At 53.4% G+C, this 19,573-nt stretch overlaps 1 protein-coding gene across 6 annotated transcripts in view; it reads left to right on the top strand.

Annotated features, from left to right (window-relative positions):
* Positions 1 to 19,573, top strand: part of TRPV1 (transient receptor potential cation channel subfamily V member 1) — a 43,758-nt gene that overhangs the window by 10,392 nt on the left and 13,793 nt on the right. Inside the window, exons 1-12 of one of the 6 annotated variants that reach the window (XM_084985500.1) lie at positions 644 to 896; positions 2,899 to 3,706; positions 3,801 to 3,948; positions 8,689 to 8,996; positions 9,778 to 9,935; positions 10,014 to 10,166; positions 10,533 to 10,673; positions 10,828 to 11,126; positions 12,250 to 12,429; positions 14,104 to 14,262; positions 15,472 to 15,567; positions 17,912 to 17,982. In XM_084985500.1, the coding sequence (XP_084841626.1) occupies positions 8,719 to 8,996; positions 9,778 to 9,935; positions 10,014 to 10,166; positions 10,533 to 10,673; positions 10,828 to 11,126; positions 12,250 to 12,429; positions 14,104 to 14,262; positions 15,472 to 15,567; positions 17,912 to 17,982 (1,535 nt within the window). In that variant the 5' untranslated portion in view covers positions 644 to 896; positions 2,899 to 3,706; positions 3,801 to 3,948; positions 8,689 to 8,718. Of the gene's footprint in view, positions 1 to 643; positions 897 to 1,101; positions 1,212 to 2,898; positions 3,707 to 3,800; positions 3,949 to 8,688; positions 8,997 to 9,777; positions 9,936 to 10,013; positions 10,167 to 10,532; positions 10,674 to 10,827; positions 11,127 to 12,249; positions 12,430 to 14,103; positions 14,263 to 15,471; positions 15,568 to 17,911; positions 17,983 to 19,573 lie in introns of those variants that run through there. The other 5 variants (XM_084985497.1, XM_084985499.1, XM_084985498.1 and 2 more) reach the window with 5 other exon arrangements.

Raw genomic sequence — 19,573 nt, 5'->3', positions numbered from 1 at the left:
CGTCCGTGTGCCCCGTGGCGGTAACACATACACACCGAGAGAAAGCACCGTGGTCGTTAGTGATGTGAGCAGTTTCGGCCTGGGTCCCACCAGACGTGGCCCGCCACCTGCTCTGGGACCTCCGGCACCTTCCTGTGCTGCCTCTCGTCCCCATCCGACCCGAGCGTGGAGAGGCACCCCCCACCCAGAAGTCATCATTAAAAAATGAATCTACTTACAAGGAGTTCTAATGGGTACATCATTACATAGATCCAAGAACACCGTGTTTCAAATTATGGCCCGGAAACCACACTGATGGTGGTGAGGCCCAGCCCTGAGGTCTCGTCCCAACACCATTTTATGAGCTTTAGTGGAACCACTCAGCGCAGGTGCTGTTTCGATAAAGCCAGGCCAGCATGCACCTTTGGGAGCAGCACGGAACGACGCTTGGCGAAGGGAAATGGAGGGGGCCGGAGTCTGTCTCGTCCTGGAGCTATTAAAATCTGCAAAGCCCGATGCAAACAGCAGAGAAGTGCAAGCTCAAATTTTAGGAGGCGCCAAGTGAGAGCAGCACAGCTGTCAGTATTTGGCAGGGTACCTAGCCTGTGCCTCGCATGCCTCATCTGTAAAGTGGGGACAAAATCGTACTCACCTGTGAAACTCTGTGAGGGTCTGATGAGCTAGAGCCTCTAAAGTGCTTATCCCAGAACCTGTTTTTCTGCCTGCCATTGCGGTGGTCACTGGGGTCAAAGGTACCACGCATGTGTCCCAGGAAGGCAGAGTTTGGAAGAGGTGGCATCTGAATGATAGAATCTCAGCATCCATAGGTCTCACCAGCCCCCTAGGTCGTCATGATGAGATAAGTGGCATGGATGTTGGGCAGATGGAAGGCAGGGGAAGGCCTGGAGGCAGGCACCGTGAGTGCGGCAGGGGAGCAGATGTGTCTAGGGGACAGGAGAGGGTGGGCCAGTGGGAGAGGGGACTGGGGCTGGGGTCTCAGGGCGCCGAGTGCAGCGGTGGGGCCTGGATTGATAAGGAGGCATGATCGGGACCATGGATTGGGAGGTGGTGGGTGGGGGAGGCCCTTCTGGGTCTTCCCGTGAGAAGGAAGGGCTGCCGGCCGCAGTGAAGGATGAATATGAACCACAGAAATGTAGCCCAGAGAGCGAGGACAGAGAAGGCGAGGGCGAAGAGGACAAAGCACACCCGCCTTGGGGACCAGAAGAAGGATGGTGCCTTTACAGGCGGGAATGTTGGGGGGCGGTGGAGTGTGGAGGGGAAAGAAGTCCATCCTGGGAGGTGCTAAGGGAAGGGGTTTGTAGTCTTTAACTGGAGGTTGCGGGAGGCGGGGATGGAGCGCCAGCGAGAGGGCTGGCTGGACACCGGGGAGTGGAGTCACTGGCTTGGGAAGGTCAGATGCTTCTCAGGGGTGGGGGTCTCAGGGCGGGGAAGGTGGGAGTAAGGGTCCCGAGGAGCCTCTGCGTGTAGGGGAAGGGCTTGGCGAGGAGAGGCAGCCAAGGAGACGGAGAGGCGCTGTCAGGGAAGGAGGACAAGGGCCCGGCGTGTCCCCTGCAGCGTTCAGAGCATGCGCAATACCACGTAGCTTCTGGGATGCCAGCCCCCAACAGCTCAGTTACAAAAGGGGACACGTTTAGTGATGGGTGTTGTCCTCACCAGAGGCCGAAATCACCTAGGAGGCTAAGGTGACAGTCCTGGCGGAGAAGTGACTCTTCCCTTTCCCAGACCTTGCTTCTGGGCTGGCCAGTTCTCTCAGCCTTTCTCAGATGTCCTCCACGCATGCCTGGGGGCTGCCCACGGCTGAGACCCGGGCCTGGCCCAGGCAGCATCTGGCACAGCATGTCACAGTCTCTGTACTGAGGTGTATTTAATGCTTCTGAACTGTACACCTAAAAGTGGTTAAAATAGTAACTTTTTTCCCCCTTTTTTTTTTTGGCTGCCCTGCGGCACATGGAGTTCCCCAGCCAGGGATTAGATTCAAGCCACGGTTGCGACCTAAGCTGCAGCTGCGACAACCCTGGATCCTTCATCCCCTGTGCCTGGGCCAGAGCTCGAACCTGTGTCCCAGCACCAAACACAGTCAGTCCCATTGTGCCCATTGCAGGAACTCCTAAAATGGTCACTTTTATGTTATACGTATTTTGCTACAATTAAAAAAAAAAAAAGAATGAATTCCAAGCTTCTCTATTTTTTTTTTTTTTGACTGACCCCTTAGTATGCAGAAGTTCCTGGGCCAGGGACCAAACCCATGCCACAGCAGTGACCCAAGCCAGAGCAGTGACAACACTGAGTCCTCAACCTGCTAGGCCAGCCGAAAACTCCCCAAGGTTCATTTTAATTGAAGCTAAAATGGCACCTATCAAATGGCTCATGGATAAAAAGGTGCCCACGCAGGGGACAGGGCGTGCCATGGTGGGACGGGCCCAGCTTCCATGCCAGACCATCAGTGTGACCCAGACAATCATCTAATTGCTGGGGTCACAGATTTCCCATCTGGAAAGTGGGTACAACAGTCGCTGCCCTCCCACCGCACCGGGTTGCTGTGTGGCCGGAGAGTGGGGTGGTGACATCTCTGTATAAACTCTAGAAAGTCATTCAGGATGCATGCAGTGTCTGCACTTTAATGCCTGACTCAGGGGCCAGCTCTCCTGAGCTTCTCCAGGCAGAGCTGTGGTGGGCCTTTCTGGCACGTGGCTGCTCATTTCAGGCTATGTCTGTCCCACGGCTTCTTGGAGTCCTACAGGGTTCCCGTGGGAAGCTTCTAGGGCCGTTTCTGAGGGCACTTTGGGCTACGGCCTGTAGGTACTCCCAGAAAGACCTTGAGACTTCTCTTAGCCAGATTCTGGGAGGGAATTAAGCCCTGGTGGATGTGATGAATTAACTTTTCCCCTCTCGCTTTAGGATCACAATAGGAAAATTGAGAAAAGAAAGTCCTCGCCATTTTCCGTGTTCTCTGGTTCCATGGGGAACCCCAGGTGAGACAGGCTGGGACCTGGCAGACCCACAAGTGCCCCCACCACCGTCCTTAGCCCAGATTTGGGCACACAGGGAATGAGAGGCCCAGGAGAGGCAGGGACTGGTTCTAGGCCACAAAGAGTTGGTGGCAAAGCCAGCACTCAAAGCCAGGAGGTCCCTAAAAGCCAGGCCAGGACTACGTGCTGGTAACACAACTCTTCACATTCCTTCTGCATTTTGAAAACGGAGGGGAGCAAGGCTAGGGCTCTGGTTGTGAAAGCGCATTTGATGACCTGTTTCCCCAGACCACCCTGTCCTGCAAGAGGGGTGGGTTTGGGAGGCCTGAGCAGCGCCACGCTTACTTGCGAGAGCTGCGGTCACCAGCTCCGGCTGGTTCTCGGCGGCATGTGGCTAAGTGCACTGCGGCCCTGGCATGGTTGGAGGAGGGGCAGCAGCTAAGTGGTTTCTGAAAAAGGGCAAAAATGATGGGAAAGGCTTTGGGATCCTCTGGGAATCGGAGCCTCGGCAACAGCAGCTGCTACCGTTGCTGGAACCATTTTCCTTGAGTGCCAGAGCGAGCCTCCAGCCCGTCCCTGCCAGCGTGGAGCAGCCTCGGCCCGGGGAGGGGCTGAGGACCCTCACGGAGGCAGGGGAGGCACCTCTTCTCTTCATACCGGCTCAGCGCTCCCTTCAAGTAGAACAGCCTTGGAGCTCATCGCACCTGCTGGGTCTGGGGTGTGCCTGCGTCTAGCTGGTGAGTTCCTTCTGTGGCTGGATGGCCAAGGCAGATGTTCACTTTTGGAAATGGCAGCGTGAGCTGTCAAAAGCTGAACCCTGCCTCTTTCCAGCTTTCCAGGCTGTTCAACTGGTCTCCTGGCGGCTCAGTTACCTTCTCTGAAAACTGGGGGGAGTGACAGTGGCTGCCTCAAAGGCCGTGGTGAGGCTTAAGTGGTGCTATAGCTGTGGTACATTAGCCTGGCTAATCGGAAGTGCTTGGTAAGTGATAGTGGCGGTTGATGTTATTGATGTGTATTATCTGTGCCACAGTCATCCTGGGGCAAAGGGGCTGTGGCTGCTGCAGAGGCCGGCGGTTTGTGGCTGGAGGATTCCGCGCGTTGTCCTCTGCTGAGTGAAGGCGTGCGGGGCTGGAAGGGAGGAGCCCCAGGTCCTTGTCCAGGCTCCACTCTCTGTTTTCAGTAGGGTTCCTCTGGCTCTTCATCCACGGGTTGGGAAGTGCCCAGCTCTCCATCCCTCTTTAGGAGATGCTCAGGTAGGATGAGGGGACAACCTTGATCATGGCTGGGGGCTAGACCAGCATCCAAACGCCTGCAGGGAGGCTGGATGCAGACAGATGCTTTGGGCAGAGAGGGGAGTGTGAGAGCTGCACCCCAGGATGTCTCACCTGGACTGGGGAGAGGAGAAGGGAGGCTTCTCTCAGGTGCTGGGCAGTGCTCTTTCTGGCCTTGGCAATGAGAAAGACCCAGAGGCCAAACCAGGTCTTTGCTGGGCAGGGTCATTTTCTCAAGACCATCCTTCAGTCCAGATTGGTGTGTTTGCAAATCTTGTGTAAAACAGAACCACCCCCTCTATCAGACACCCCAAATCACGGTTGGAAATCCCCCCATCTTTGTAGAATGTTTGACTATGACAGGTGTATTGCTGTGGGGCTCACAAGCTGGGTATACCCCAGGCCTGGCAGCGTGGACTCTCCTGCCCATGTTCATCCTCTCAGACTAGGGCAAATGGCCTCTCTGTCCCTGTCTTGCCCTCTGTCATGGGAGAAGCTTGGTTTCCAGTAGGGGATCTAAGGAAGCAGGTGCAAGAGCTGCAGGACAGAGTCGAGGTTTGTTGACTGACTAACTGATAGCACTGGGTGGGCTGCTTCATGCTTACTGCATTTGGTTAGATTTGGACCAGTCAGAGTGTAGCCAAAACTGGCCTCTGTACACCAGCACCAATGAAGTCTTGGAGATAGATTTTGAGGCGAAGCAGAAAGAACAGTTTCATTGCTTCGCCAGGCAAAGGAGGCCCCAGCAGGCTAACACCTCAAAACTGTGTCCTCCCTGGGGAGGGGATAGCAAGGGGTCTTATGGGTTTATCTTGAAAGACAGGGTTGTTGATTACGGCGTCCTCGTTCTTCTCCCTCCATAGTTCATTTCAGAGCCTCAAGATCAGTGTCAGGTGGTTTGGCGAAGGTTTCTGGTGGTCTTCAGGGTTATGACTCCTTGACCTTCTCTCTGGAATGGAGATTGCTTACGAAGGGAAGGGGTGATAGCGGATGTTCCAATGACAAAACACCAGGTGCAATAGAACTCCAACTAGAAAGTAAGCAGGAGTGATAAGTTCGTGGGCCGAGGCAGGACATAACATCACGAAGACTGTTTTAACTTGTTTTTAGCTGTAAGAGGATTTCTTCATCATTAACTCTTGAGTCAGCCTTTTTTTTTTTTTTTTTTTTTTGGTCTTTTTGCCATTTCTTGGGCCGCTCCCGCAGCATATTGGAGGTTCCCAGGTTAGGGGTCGAATCGGAGCTGTAGCCACTGGCCTTCGCCAGAGCCACAGCAACGCGGGATCTGAGCCGCGTCTGCCACCTCCACCACAGCTCACGACAACACCGGATCCTTAACCCACTGAGCAAGGCCAGGGACTGAACCCGCAACCTCATGGTTCCTAGTCATATTCGTTAACCACTGAGCCACGACGGGAACTCCGTGAGTCAGCCTTTTGAGACTTAGGGGAGGCCTGGGAGGCTAAAGGAAAAGTCTTTTACTTCAAAACACAAGGACTCAGGGGCTGGTACACAGTTTCAAGAGAAAGAAGCACAACTGCTCAAAAAGAACCTCACTGTAATGTTCTCGGAGGTGCCTGCTAATAGGCGCTTTCTTGTCGGGCTGTTAGGAGCTGCTAGTTGGGGAGCAGGTTTATTCTTGATGTTGTAACCAGCCTTATCCAAGGGGAGATATTCCTGGGAAAGCCAGGCCTGGCATATGGCATGGGCCTAATTTGTCTTTGTTTGGGGGTCTGGAGCTTCCTGGAACGCTTGTTTTGAGCAGAGACTCCTACAGGGTTGGGGCTTTTGAGTGGAAGCGCGTTGTCCCCACCTGCCTGGCCCCAAGACTGGGAGTACCTGGTCTAAGGGGCCCCCAGGTCTTGGTGTGAGATCTGGGGCTGAGTTTAAGGGCTAGGAAAGAGCCCCGAGCCTCGCAGAGGAGTGGTGGAGTGCCGGGGAGGCTCTGGGGCCAGGCTGCTCGGGCTCCACTCCAGGTTCCACCTCTTAGAGATGTGAGAATAAAGAGAGTGAGGGCATGAGAGCTTTCCTTTGCACAGCATGTGCTCAAATACTTCAATTACACTCATGCTCTTTGGTCTCCGGTGCCTTTTATTTATTTATTTTTTTGTCTTTTGAGGGCCACACCCACGACATGTGGAGGTTCCCAGGCTAGGTGTCGAATGGGAGCTGTAGCTACCAGCCTACACCACAGCCACAGCAATGCGGGATCCGAGCCACGTCTGGGATTTACACCATAGCTCACGGCAATGCCGGATCCTTAACCCACTGAGCAAGGCCAGGGATCGAACCCGCAACCTCATGGTTCCTAGTTGGGTTCGTTAACCACTGAGCCACGACGGGCCCTCCCTCCTGTGCCTTTTAAATGCTGATAGGCTCCCTGTATTATGAACAGACCTTGATGGGGAAGTTATCTTCTGGGAGCAGACTAGCACCTGGGTCCCTGCTTCTGAAGCATCTCATGGCTTTCTGTCATTCAAGCAGTAATGTCCACAGCCTGTCCCTTGGCATTCCAGGATGACAGCCATGTGATTCTGGCCCCACCGTCTATCTTCCAGGCCCACTGGCTTCCTCTCCATCAGCTACGCTGGGGACCCTCCTCCTCTCCCCCAGCCCCAGCCCAGCCTTGCCCCTTCCAGGCCCAGCTCATCTGTCACCTCCTCTGCGAAGCCTTCATCAGCGTGCCGGACTCTCCCGTGGTTCCCCTGCCTCTGCCAGAACCTGGTTTCTGTCTCAGATGGGGTCTCAGTCCTCTCTGCGCCCCCAGCACAGGGCCCGGCACCCAGTAGTGTCCGTGGATGGGTGTTGAGTAATGGGATGCAGACATGGGTGATGGTTGGATGTGAGGCTTTCTGTGGCCAGGGCCACTTCCTAGGACAGGGTTTCCACCTGATGGAAGAATCGGAGAAAGGCTCAGACCCTCCTGAAAGCAGAACAACAGGCAGGAGGGAAAATGGGCTGGGAGTCAGTGTCTGTCCCGTTCATAGGATGTGAGATGATGAGGCTGCTTCTTTCCCCCCACGGATCTGGGCATCAGATTGTAGCTGATTTATTGCCACGGCCCCGCCATGTGCTCTGCGTTTTCACTGCCTGAACTTGCATGTGAAAATGCAGCCTTGAGAAGCCTCCCATTCCTTCAGGGGCTCTTTTCTGGAATCCAGGCACTGCCTGAACACGAATCTCTCTAGCTTCCTATGGAAATGGGAGCTAGAAGGATCTGGATCTGATCTTGTTCATTTCCTGGCACTGCTTTTTTTTTTCCCTTTCTTTTTCTTTTTTTTCCTTTTTCATAAAAAGATGGATCAGGCAAGCTTCTTGTCCAGGAGGAATTCACAGGGCTGGGGGCAGATAAAACAGTGACAATAGCAATCACTAGATTGCATGGTGGATGGTGCCAAGAGGGCCACAAAGATGGACGAAATGAGCTGGGCCACTCTGGAGGAGAGGGGAGCACGATCAGAGCAGGGATTAGGGGGCATGGAAGTGGCATCGGCAGGGAGGTGGCATCTGAGGGGTGGGTGTAGTATTTGGACGAGAGGAGGAGGAAAGAGCACCCCATGTTGAGACCCCATGGAGGCCAAGGTCCCTGAGATGTGGTGTAGTCCCAGTTACCTGGGAGCAGAGATGCTCAACCAGACGGAGGAGAAGAGTAGGAAAAGAAGCTAGGAAAGGGGTGGAAAACAGTATCAATGCAAGTTTACGGCCACAGGTGCTGGCACCAGCTGCCAGTGTAACGCCAGATGTTCAGGCCTAGAAGGCCCACCTGCCCTGAATCACTTAATATCTAAAAGTTCAGGGCCAGGATGCTTGAAATATACTAATTTCACAACGATGACAAAAAGTGCAAAAACCCCCATACAAACCCAATAGTTGTGCCAGCCAGGTCAAAGGGCAAAGGCAGGCGGCACATGGCTGACAGTGGGGACACAGGGCACAGGAGGGCCCGAGCAGCAGGCAGTGAGGGTCTGTCTCTGCCAGCCACCTTCCCGGGATGCGGACTGCTTGGCTCTTTGAGGCCGAGCCAGCGCATCACCCAGTGCCTCCCTGAACATACAGCCAGCAATAGGCCTTCCTCTTGTTTCCCTCATTCTGAGCGCAGAGGGAGGCAGAGCAGGAGGTATCATTCCCATTCTGCAGATGAGGCAACCGAGGCTAGAGAAGAAAAGTGACCCATCCGAGTCCCTCAGAGCCTGAGGACTCCAAGCTGGGGGCTGATCCATTCCTGGAGGTTGATGGCCATGGCGCTCTGAGGCCTGGTCCCTCCTGGGGCCTCTGGGGTGGGAGGTACTGCACCCCTGAAAGCTTCTTTTCTGGGATCCTGGGGGCAGTAGCTGTTGGACTTCTGGGGTGTCCTGCTTCACAGGGGCCTTGGCTGCAAGGGCAGGTGGGGACTTCGGTCCTGTAGCTCTCGAGCTGGGAACAAATCCCATTTTCATGGCTGTCCACAGGCTGCCTCTTGGGCCACAGACGATCCGGCAATGATGAAGAAATGGGAGAGCTTAGACGCAGGGGAGTCTCAACAGGATTCCAGTCCACACCCCCAGGATGGGGACCCTACCTTAAGACCAGCTCCAGCCAAGCCCCACGCCTTCCCCGCGGTCGAGAGCCACAGCCAGCGCTTTGGAAAGGGTGACTCAGAGGACGCGTCCCTCGTGGGCTGCTCTTACGAGGAAGGCCAGCTGGCATCCTGCCCAGCCATCACGGTCAGCCCTGTTGTCATCATCCAGAAGCCCGGGGATGGCCCCACCTGTGCCAGGTAAAGAGCATGTGGAACCCAGCCTCCCTCCCCATCAGGAGCCCAACTGGCCCAGCTGGCTGAGGTCCCAGCTCTGGAGATGTCATGGGATACCTGAGTTTATGAGCGGAAGGTCACAGAGCTGGGGAGCTGGGTGGGGGCGGGTGCCCTCCATAGGCTGCCTGCCCCAGCATCTGCATTCATAGGACCTTTGAGACATATGGTCATACCTATTGGCATACAGGCTGATCCTAGCTGCTGGCTGATCTCCACGTCCAGGTCTAGAGGGCTCAGCAGCTCCAATTATGCAGACTTCAAGTTGAAGAACTCAAGGGCAGGATGCTTTTAGACAGAGTACAAAGCAGCTCCAGTGAGAGCCCACCAGCCCTCTCGCCTCCTCCAAGGCAGGACAGGGACTGCATAGGCTGGGTGATTTCTGGGGCCATGTGAGGTTGCTTTTTCACTCAGCAGGGGCCAGCCACACCCCTGCCCCCAATCCCCAGGCTACCTCAGCCCTGAAGCAGGCAGAGAAGTGAGTGGCCTGGGTGTTAGAGGAAGCAGTACCTGCAAAGCCTTTCCAGATGATGCCTACAGACGGGGTGGGAGTAGAATGGGGGCCCCTGTGCCCCAGTATCCCTGTTACAGCAGTTTCCTGGGCTGCCACTGGACCGGGGGGAGGGGGGAGTTATATCATGTCTTTTCCCTTTTTGGCTTGCCTCGGGATTTAGTCATGACAAGCTCCGAAGGCCTCAGGGCCAAGGGGAGAACAGCACGTGAGTTGAAGATGTTTTTTGGTCCACAGGCAGCCGTCCCAGGACTCTGTTGATTCTGAGAACTTCAAGCTCTATGATCGGAAGAAGATATTTGAGGCAGTTGCTCAGAATAACTGTGAGGCGCTGGAGAGCCTTCTGCTCTTTCTGCAGAAGAGCAAGAAGCATCTGGTGGACAGCGAGTTCAAAGGTGGCCCGGAGGCCGTCGGGTGGTGGGGAGGGTCCCCCCTGCCATGGTGCCTACTCTGACCCTCACGTTGTCCTGCAGACCCCGAGACAGGGAAGACCTGTCTGCTGAAAGCCATGCTCAACCTGCACAACGGGCAGAATGAAACCATCCCCCTGCTCCTGGAGATCGCTCGGCAGACGGACAGCCTGAAGGAGCTGGTCAACGCCAGCTACACGGACAGCTACTACAAGGGTGAGGAGGCTGGGGCCGGCACGGCTCTGCCCACAAGCGTGCCTGGAGTCCGGAGGGCACCGTCACGCCTGGGCAAGACTCTAAGCTCCTCACTCTCTGTCTCAGCCAGGATCTTCTGGTCCTGGGGGTCCCTGCCTCCCCCACCTGCTGGCTGGATGCTCCTTGCCCTTGGGCAATTTTGATTGTGCCAGCTCCCAGTCTGGGGTTCCCTGGGTCTCTACTCCTGCCCCAGGGATTCCCTGGGCCCCCTTGGTCTCCTCTGGTTGGGGGTCATCCTGTACCTTCTGCCCAGGCTCTCCCCCAGCACGTGTCCAGGCACCCCTGCAGGACTCTGAGCACAAAGCCAACAGCATGTGTCCTCCCCAGGCCAGACGGCACTGCACATTGCCATCGAGAGGCGGAACATGGCACTGGTGACACTTCTGGTGGAAAACGGGGCCGACGTCCAGGCTGCGGCCAATGGGGACTTCTTTAAGAAGACCAAAGGGCGGCCTGGCTTCTATTTTGGTAGGGAGACCACATGGTAGACACTTGGCTTTTCTTTCGATGACTGCCAAGGGGAGGTTTGGGGTGGAGACAGAGGGAGTCGGAGGCCAAGTGGTGCAGGGGCCAAGCCAGTCTCTTCCTGGGGAGGCCCACTGTGTGCCTGTGTTGGCCATAGGCGAGCTGCCCCTCTCCCTGGCTGCGTGCACCAACCAGCTGGGCATTGTGAAGTTCCTGCTGCAGAACTCCTGGCACCCAGCTGACATCAGTGCCAGGGACTCCGTGGGCAACACTGTGCTTCATGCGCTGGTAGAGGTGGCTGACAACACGGCCGACAACACCAAGTTTGTGACGAGCATGTACAACGAGATTCTGATTCTGGGGGCCAGACTGCACCCCACTCTGAAGCTGGAGGAGCTCACCAACAAGAAGGGGCTCACGCCGCTGGCTCTGGCTGCCAAGAGTGGGAAGATTGGGGTAGGGAGGCAGGGTTGTGCCTGAGCTGGGGGTGGTGTGGGAGGGGACTGCATGCCTTACGAAGCTTCTGGCATCGCCGCTGTGCAGAGCCCTGGTGATGCCACTCCTGGCTGTAGGGGTAGGGCTGGGGCATCAGAGTAAGCCAGAGGAATGGAGACGCTGAGCGGAACCCAGCCGTGCCTATGTGGCCCTTTTTGATTTCCAACTCTCAGCATCACTAATCAGATGTGGGGTGGGGGTGGGTGTTGGGCCTGGGGAGAGGGCTGGGTTGATCTGAGACATGGAAATGGAAACAGAAGCGTTTGGTGTTTTTTTCATGGAAGACAAGACTTTGGGTGATACAAGGTCCAAATAGGCTAGGGCACGTCCAAGTCCGTGGATACTACCAGGCCATAGCAGGCTGAAGGTGGGGCAGGGCATTTGACAATTGGAGAGGAGGGGACTTCTTAGCATCAGGGGAATCTAGAAACTTGTCTTACTGAGTCTCTCAGGATGACAAGCCTGACTCTTCAACCTTGGTTTTATTTCTTGGATTTTCTTTGTTTATTTCCTTCGGGCTGGAGGCTTTCTAGAATGGGCCACTGCAGTCCTTCACTTTGAGATGGGAGAACTGGGGGGCCAGGTGTGATCAGGTGATGGGTCCAATGTGGCTACAGCTTGGGTCGGAGGCACTGGGTAGGTTGATTTTTTTTTTTTGGTCTTTTTGTCTTTTGAGGGCCACACCCAGGGCGTATGGAGGTTCCCAGATTAGGGGGTCTAATCAGAGCTGTTGCTGCCGGCCTACACCACAGCCACAGCAACGCCAGATCCGAGCTATGCCACAGCTCATGGCAACGCCGGATCCTTAACCCACTGAGCGAGGCCAGGGATCAAACCCGCTCCTCATGGTTCCTCTTCAGATTCGTTCCTATTGAGCCACGATGGGAACTCCTGGGCATGTTGATTTTGACGGTGGTCAGGAGGCAGGTAGAGGGGGGCAGTGGCTCTTCTGGGGCCTGGGTGGGATCTCTAACAGGGCTGGGAAACCGAGTTATTCTTGGAGCAGAGCTGGCGAGCTGGTGGGAATGCAGTGTGGGTGAGGCTCCAGGCTGGCCTTTAACAGGCTCTTGTATCCCTGGAGCAGGTCTTGGCTTATATTCTCCAGAGGGAGATCCAGGAGCCTGAGTGCAGGCACCTATCCAGGAAGTTCACCGAGTGGGCCTACGGGCCCGTGCACTCCTCGCTCTACGACCTGTCCTGCATCGACACCTGCGAGAAGAACTCGGTGCTGGAGGTGATCGCCTACAGCAGCAGCGAGACCCCTGTGAGTGTCCTGGGGCTGGGCCCCAGCCAGGGAGGGCTTCCCATCTCACTGCACCCCAGCCCCCACGCTCAGTCCCTGGTCCGGCTCTGCCTCTTTCCATCGATAAAAACCCGTTCCCTGGGGCCGACACCCTACAGCCTCACCTTCCCACTCAGTCCCGCCAAATGTCTTCCTGCATCAGGTAATCAATATATGATAATATTTCCATAAAACTTAAATATTTCAAAGGTACATTGACAAAAAAATCCTCATGTTATACCGTATAAAAACAGATAGCTTCGTTTCGTTGGGATGAATTGGGTCGTACTGTGCAACAGAACACCCCTTTTTTCTGCTTATTGGCGTGTCTTGTAGGGAGTTTTATAGCAGCATCTATGGATCTGCTTTATTAAAAAAAATGACTGCAAGTATTTCATCGTAGGGGCGAGGAGTCAACGTCCGTAGACGGACATTTAAGTTATTTCCATTTTTTTTTCTGCTACAATGTGGCAGGCCACTTGGCATGGGTCTGAGACTATTACTATGAAGGGTACCTGGAACTGGAATTGCTACGTCAGAAAGTATGTCCTCCAAAAAGATCGCATCAACACACTTGCCCATCCCCAGTGGGTACACCCCTACCCATGTCCTTGCCAACCTCGGTATTACCCATCTTTTTTCTTAATCTTTTTAGGGCCGCACCCATGACATATGGAAGTTCCCAGGCTAGAGGTGGCATCGGAGCTGTAGCTGCTGGCCTACACCACAGCCACAGCAGCACAGGCTCAGAGCTGCATCTGTGACCTATACCACAGCTCATGGCAGTGCCTGGATCCTTAACCCACTGAGTGAGGCCAGGGCTGGCACCCGTGTCCTTATGGATACTGGTGGGATTCGTTCCCACTGAGCCATGACGGGAACTCCCCCAAAGCATTACTTGCAAGGATGGTGTCCCAGGCTCTGGGCCCACCCTCAGCAGGGAAGCCTTCCAGTGCCCTTTGTCTCATGCGTAGGTAACAGCCACTCCCACCTGGACAGCCTGTCTGGCCCAGGGCTGGAAATGAGAGAATTTAAGGAATTCAGAGGCCCCTTCCTCCCTGCCCTCAGCCCCTCTGTGAGCAGCCTCGTGCCAGGCTCTGCCTGTGTCAGCCTCTTCCTGTTACTGTGGGAAGAGCAAGGATGGAGTGTCTCCGGAGAGGATTGTCAGAAATAACGGGAATCTGGAGTTCCTGCCTTGGAGCAGTGGGTTAAGCATCTGACTGCAGGGGCTCGGATCACAGCAGACGCGCGGGTTGCATCCCTGGCCCAGCACAGCGGGTTAAAAGGATCCAGCGCTGCTGCAGCTGTGGCTCGGATTCAATCCCAGGAACTTCCACATGCCGCGGGGGTGGCCATTAAACAAAAGAGAGAAGTGATGGGCATAGAATTTGGGGCAACAATTGTGAACTCTTGAGTGTCAGGGGTTCTTGGGGTCACATGTCCAAATTCTGCCCTTGTTCACGGCACAGCAGGGGCACTGAGGCCCCGAGGGTGGGCCGTGCAGGGAGCCCACTGGTTCATATCTGTGACCCTCCACTGCTCCGGCTGAGGGTGCGGTCCTGCGGAGAGCGAGTGTGTGGAGCTCCCCGGGCTGACACGGGCCTGAGAGGCGGGTCCTGGCGGGGAGTGGGGCTCACCTTTCTTTGCTCCCCTTAGAATCGCCATGACATGCTCCTGGTGGAGCCGCTGAACCGCCTCCTGCAGGACAAGTGGGACAGATTCGTCAAGCGCATCTTCTACTTCAACTTCTTGGTCTACTGCTTGTATATGATCATCTTCACCACGGCCGCCTACTACAGGCCCACGGAAGGCCTGGTGCGCAAGAGTTTGGGCCTCAGGGGGCACATGGGGAGGAGGTGGGCGTTCCTACAACACCCCCAAACCCCAGGCCCAGACTGGGCCCTGGAGAGAGGGAAGGGTCGCCTGGAGATCTTGCATCCCTGTGCTGGGGGTCACGCACCCTCCTCCTGTTCTCAATTCCTCCTCCAGCCTCTGTGAGGCTGAGCCTGTGGTTGCTGAGGCCCCCGACTGCAGAGGAGGGGGTACTAGGTTAGAAAGGATGCAGGACTTAGGGCTCCGGAAGCAGCTCTTCCCTAGGCTGGGTGTCTGCAGGGTCCCGGGCTGGCACGCACCCCAAGTCCATTGCCATCCCACTCGCCTGCCCACTTTTGTTCACTTGCTCACACATGATTCGTTCCCTGGACATGTACTTTCAGCGCTTCTAAGCCAGGCCCTGGGCCATGCATCACATTGCCTTAGGACCAGATTCTTCTGCTACCGGGAGCCACGCTCCCTCTTGAGTTTCCAAATTGAGTCCTTTCCATTCAGCCTCCAAGCACTCAACTTGCTGCCTTTATCTCCAGGGTGCTTCGCTTGTCAATATGATTGAAAAACTCAACTTCCTAGTTAGGCAAAACCTGATTTCTAAACACCTATTAAAGCCACCTAATGACTTTATTTTAAGAGAAAAGAGAAACGTGCTAATAAGGCAAGCTAGTGAATTGGTGCTTATGAGACATGGATGGTAGGCTGAAAGGAAACTCACTCTGGAAAACTGCGGCTGAAGCACAAAGAAGACACCCATATGTCAGTGGCAGGGCAGGGTTGGCTCTCCCTCCCCACCCTTGGGAAACCTTGAGAGTCCTGGGCAGCCCGGGGTTGACCATGGGCTGTGGGATTAGCCAAAAGCACATGGCATAGGGTCTGGAAGGGTGCCTCCCCCAACGCCACCACCCTCCTCCCAGCCAAGCAGAGCTCCACGCTGGGACATCAACCAGGAGACAGCACAGCACAGAAAGGATGCCCCTCTTAGCACCCAGAGGCTGCCCGCCTTGGAAGTCGGGTCCCACAGAAGGGCCTCCTTGCAGGTGTCTGCACAATAAAGCATTGTTTTTATTTGTGTCTCTCTTCCTGATGGAGGCTGAGCTTCTCTGAAAGGGGCTGGATCTTCATCACGGGGCTTTGCACCTGGTAAAGGTTTATTGAATGAACGAATGGAATCACTCATCTCTCTGCCCTTTGCAGCCTCCCTTTAAGCTGAACCACACCGTGGGGGACTATTTCCGAGTCATTGGAGAGATACTTTCTGTTGTAGGGGGAATCTACTTATTTTTCCGAGGGGTAAGTGTTGCTTCCCACACTGTGGGTTTCCATTGTCACCTAAACAAAAAGCTGAGAGACTCCCTTGGTGCTCACCCACTTTTTTTTTTTTAATATAATGATTTTAATTTTTTTCCATTGTAGCTGGTTTACTCACCCACTTTTTAATGCATCAGCCATGCAATGGAGCTTAGAGAGGCACAGGCGAAGCTGAGAGCCCTCAGGCATTCACGGCTGAGGGGTGCAGCCTTGCCCTATGGGTCCCCTCAGACCCAGGGCAGTCGTGCTGGAAGACAGGCAGTCAGGGTTTTCCACTGAATATAATATTTAATTAGAGAGGTAGAGAGGAAAACTCTTAGGGGACAGGATCATGACTGTATTTATTCAATTAATTGAAATTGTCTGTTAAAGCTCAGAATAATGAAAGAAATGGATAGGTATACTGGAACCATTTTTTTTTCAATTTAAAATTAAAACAATTAAAGTATAGGAGTTCCTGCTGTGGCTCAGCCGGTTAAGAATCTGACTAGCATCCCTGAGAGTATGTAGGTCGCAGAGGTGGCTCGGATCTGGCTTTGCTGTGTCTGTGGCATAGGTGGGCAGCTGCAGCTCAGATTTGACCCCTAGCCTGGGAACTTCCATAGGCTGCAGGTGCGGCCCTAAAGAGAAAAAAAAATTATAGTTGATTTACAGTGTTGTGCCAATTTCTGCTGTGGAGTAAGTTGACCCATTTCTGCATACTTAGACATTCTTTTAAATGTTATCTTGCAGCATCATCTATCTCAGTGAGGTCGGGTATGGTTCCCTGTCTATCCAATAGGACCTCATTGCTTACCCATCCTAAATGTAATAGTGAGCATCTATGAGCCCCAAACTCCCAGCCCATCCCACTCCCTCCCGCTCCCCCTTGTCAAGCGCATGTCTGTTCTCTACCTCTGTGCGTCTGCTTCTGTTTTGTAGATAGTGGAACCATCTTCTTTTACTAAAAACTTGAACATGCATATTCCGTGGCCATTCTCGTATAGGTGGGACCACTCTTGTATATACAAAGGGAACTAAATGCAGAATTTGAGATTATTGTGATTTTTTTCCCCCTTAATCTTTTGGATCTAAGTCACATCTCCCCCCCCCCACCCCACCCTTGTAGTAACTCATGTTTAGGGAGTCTTTCCACCTCATTGGACTCTGTCTTTACAGAAACAACTGTCTCTAGTTTCACACTCATAGTTTATATTAACGTACAGAGTGACTGGAGTTCCCGTCGTGGCTCAGTGGTTAACGAATCCGACTAGGAACTACGTGGTTGCGGGTTCGATCCCTAGCCTTGTTCAGTGGGTTAAGGATCCGGTGTTGCCGTGACCTGTGTGTGGTACAGTTCGCAGATGGGGCTCGGATCTGGCGTTGCTGTGGCTCTGGCATAAGCTGGCAGCTACAGCTCAGTTAGACCTCTAGCCTGGGAAACTCCATATGCCGCAGGTGCAGCCCTAGAAAAGACCAAAAAAAAAAAAAAAAAAAAAAAAAAGTCCAGAGTGACAGTGAGCAAGGGCAGCAGGCAAAGAGCATTCTTGGCAAACTGGATTATGCAGTGGGAGGGCGTGGAGTGTGTGGGTGTCCTGGCGAGGAGCATTCACCTTGGGTACCATTCAGAAGGTTTTCGGGGAGCAGAGAGCACCGCAACCTGATGAGTTGGTTCAGGGGAGGCTAGTGAAAGAATTTTTACTCTAATGCACACTTAAGAAAATTAGCGAAAAAAAGCACAAATGAGAAAGAGAAGAAAATACTGCCCAGTCCCATCATTTAAGCACAGCAATGGATAACATTTTGGTCTTTACTTCTAGGTATAGTTGGAATTTCACTCTATTTAAAAAAATCTTCCTGATCGAGTCACATAATATGCTATTCCACTGCCTTCACTATCTTTGCTCTGATGCATTCCCATGGTCCATCTCGGCACCATTGAGGAAGCATTCCAGGCGCTCACCATTTCTTCCCCCCCATATTTTTAGGGCCGCACCCATGGCACATGGAGGTTTCCTGGCTAGGGGTCGAATCGGAGCTACAGCTGCTGGCCTACACCACAGCCACAGCAACACCAGATCCGAGCCACGTCTGTGACCTACACCACAGCTCCCAGCAATGGGGGACCCGAGGTGTGTCTGTGACCTCTACCACAGATCAGGGCTATGCCGGATCCTTAACCCACTGAGCGAGGCCAGGGATCGAACCTGTGTCCTCATGGATACTAGTGGGATTCATTTCTGCTGCGCCTTGACGGGAACTCCTTTTGTTTGTTTGTTTGTTTGTTTTTGGAGGTGCTCACCATTTAACCTTTCGTGGGATCTTCTTCTGCCTCTTTAACCTGCAGATTCAGTACTTCCTGCAGAGACGGCCTTCACTGAAGACCTTGTTTGTGGACAGCTACAGTGAGATGCTTTTGTAAGTGATACTGACTCATGTCTCCGTAGCAGACAGCATCTTTGGGCCACGAGACCGGGGGTTACAACAATCAGCTCGTTCTCGCTCATCATCTCGTAAACCCATATACTGGAACATAGTAGGGCCTCACAAGCATGTTGCATGAATGATGGAAGGCACCAATAAACGTTTGTCGGGTGAGTGCATACCGAGGGTCCACTCTGTGGCAGGTGTGTTCCAGGTACTAGGAAATGACAGTTGTGTTCCATGGGCTTATGTGGTTTATAGTCTGAGTTAGATGTACCCTTATCCATTTCCCCCCATCCTTTTGTCCATACCTCCAGTACTTACCAAGTTGACATGAGGATATTAAGATGAAGTAGACATGGATCCTGCCTTCAAGGAATCTGCAATCTCTAGGGTGGGGTTTCTCAAGCTTGGAACCATGGACGTTTTGGACTGGATAGGTTGTGGTGGGGCTGTCCTGTGCCTTGTAGAATGTTCAGCGGCATCCCTGGCCTCTACCCGCTAGATGCCAGTAGCCTTCTCCCTGTCCTCCAGTCTTGACAGTCAGAAACGTCCCCAGATATTTCCAAGGGCCTGCTCCCCGTCACGACGTGGGGGAGACAAAAATCACCCCTGACTGAAAACAGATAAATCCTGATTTAGGAGGAGGCAGATAAATCAAAAACTCCGTTATAAGAAAATGTGGATAGTATGGGAAACCCGTTTCCTTCATAAAATAAACCAGACCTCTGTGAGCGTCCCTTGGAGGGCCCAGGATGCAGAGAGGGCTTTCAGACCCCGAAGGGGTCTTCTCCTGGGATTTCTACTTACGGCCTCTGCTCTGATCCCCAGGTTTTCCCCATTACAGGGGCCTTGCTTTTTATTCCTGGCGGGTGCAAGAAGTTGATTTCTCACCCTATTTGCAGCTAGCTTGTCCCTAGGACTCATGGACCTCATCCTTTTACTAGAATCTTGAGGTTCTTACACTGTAGCCCCAAAGGCAAATTCAAAGGCAGGGTCTAGAGGGTTGGTGCAATGCTGACTTGCTTTATTTAGAGAGGCAATGTTCTTCTCCACAGTGCTATGTCAATAAACTCCATTCTACTCTCAGGAAGATCCATTGTGGGCATGTTAAAAAATTTTTAAAAATGTTGTTTACTCAAAGCTACCCATGCACATAGGTAAAACTTTTAACTGGACTAAAAAAGCTTGTAGAAAATGTAGGGGTACTTCACCCCAATCCTTCCCACTCCCTGCAACCTTCCTTCACAGGAACAATCACTTTCCAACTTGTAGCTCTTTCTTCCGACATTTATTTGGTGTCCTTACACTGCCTTCCTGTCTGCTCCTTCTCCTTAGCTTTCCAGTATGGTTTGTAGTAATTTTCATTTTATCCGGTATTCAGCACTGGCATTTTTGTGTCTCAGCAGATATTCATAGTTGAGCTTCATCATATACTATAATATTTCTTTTCTTTCTGTTTCTCCTGAAGTTAATAATTACCTTGTTTTTACTTGTTCAGTTTTCTTTGTATCCATTGCTCATTCTTCCCATACGTCTCGAAGCTTCTTAGTACAATTTTCCTCAAAAATCAACCACACAAATT

Source organism: Sus scrofa, chromosome 12 (genome assembly GCF_054392235.1).
Source record: "Sus scrofa isolate SSC_HxYL_T2T_F1_AM1 chromosome 12, Sscrofa_HxYL_maternal_Yorkshire_Landrace_v2.0, whole genome shotgun sequence".
NCBI classification, from domain to species: Eukaryota; Metazoa; Chordata; class Mammalia; order Artiodactyla; family Suidae; genus Sus; species Sus scrofa.
The sequence above is the reverse complement of the archived record's forward strand: the minus strand, read 5'-3'. Positions and strand labels throughout refer to the sequence as shown.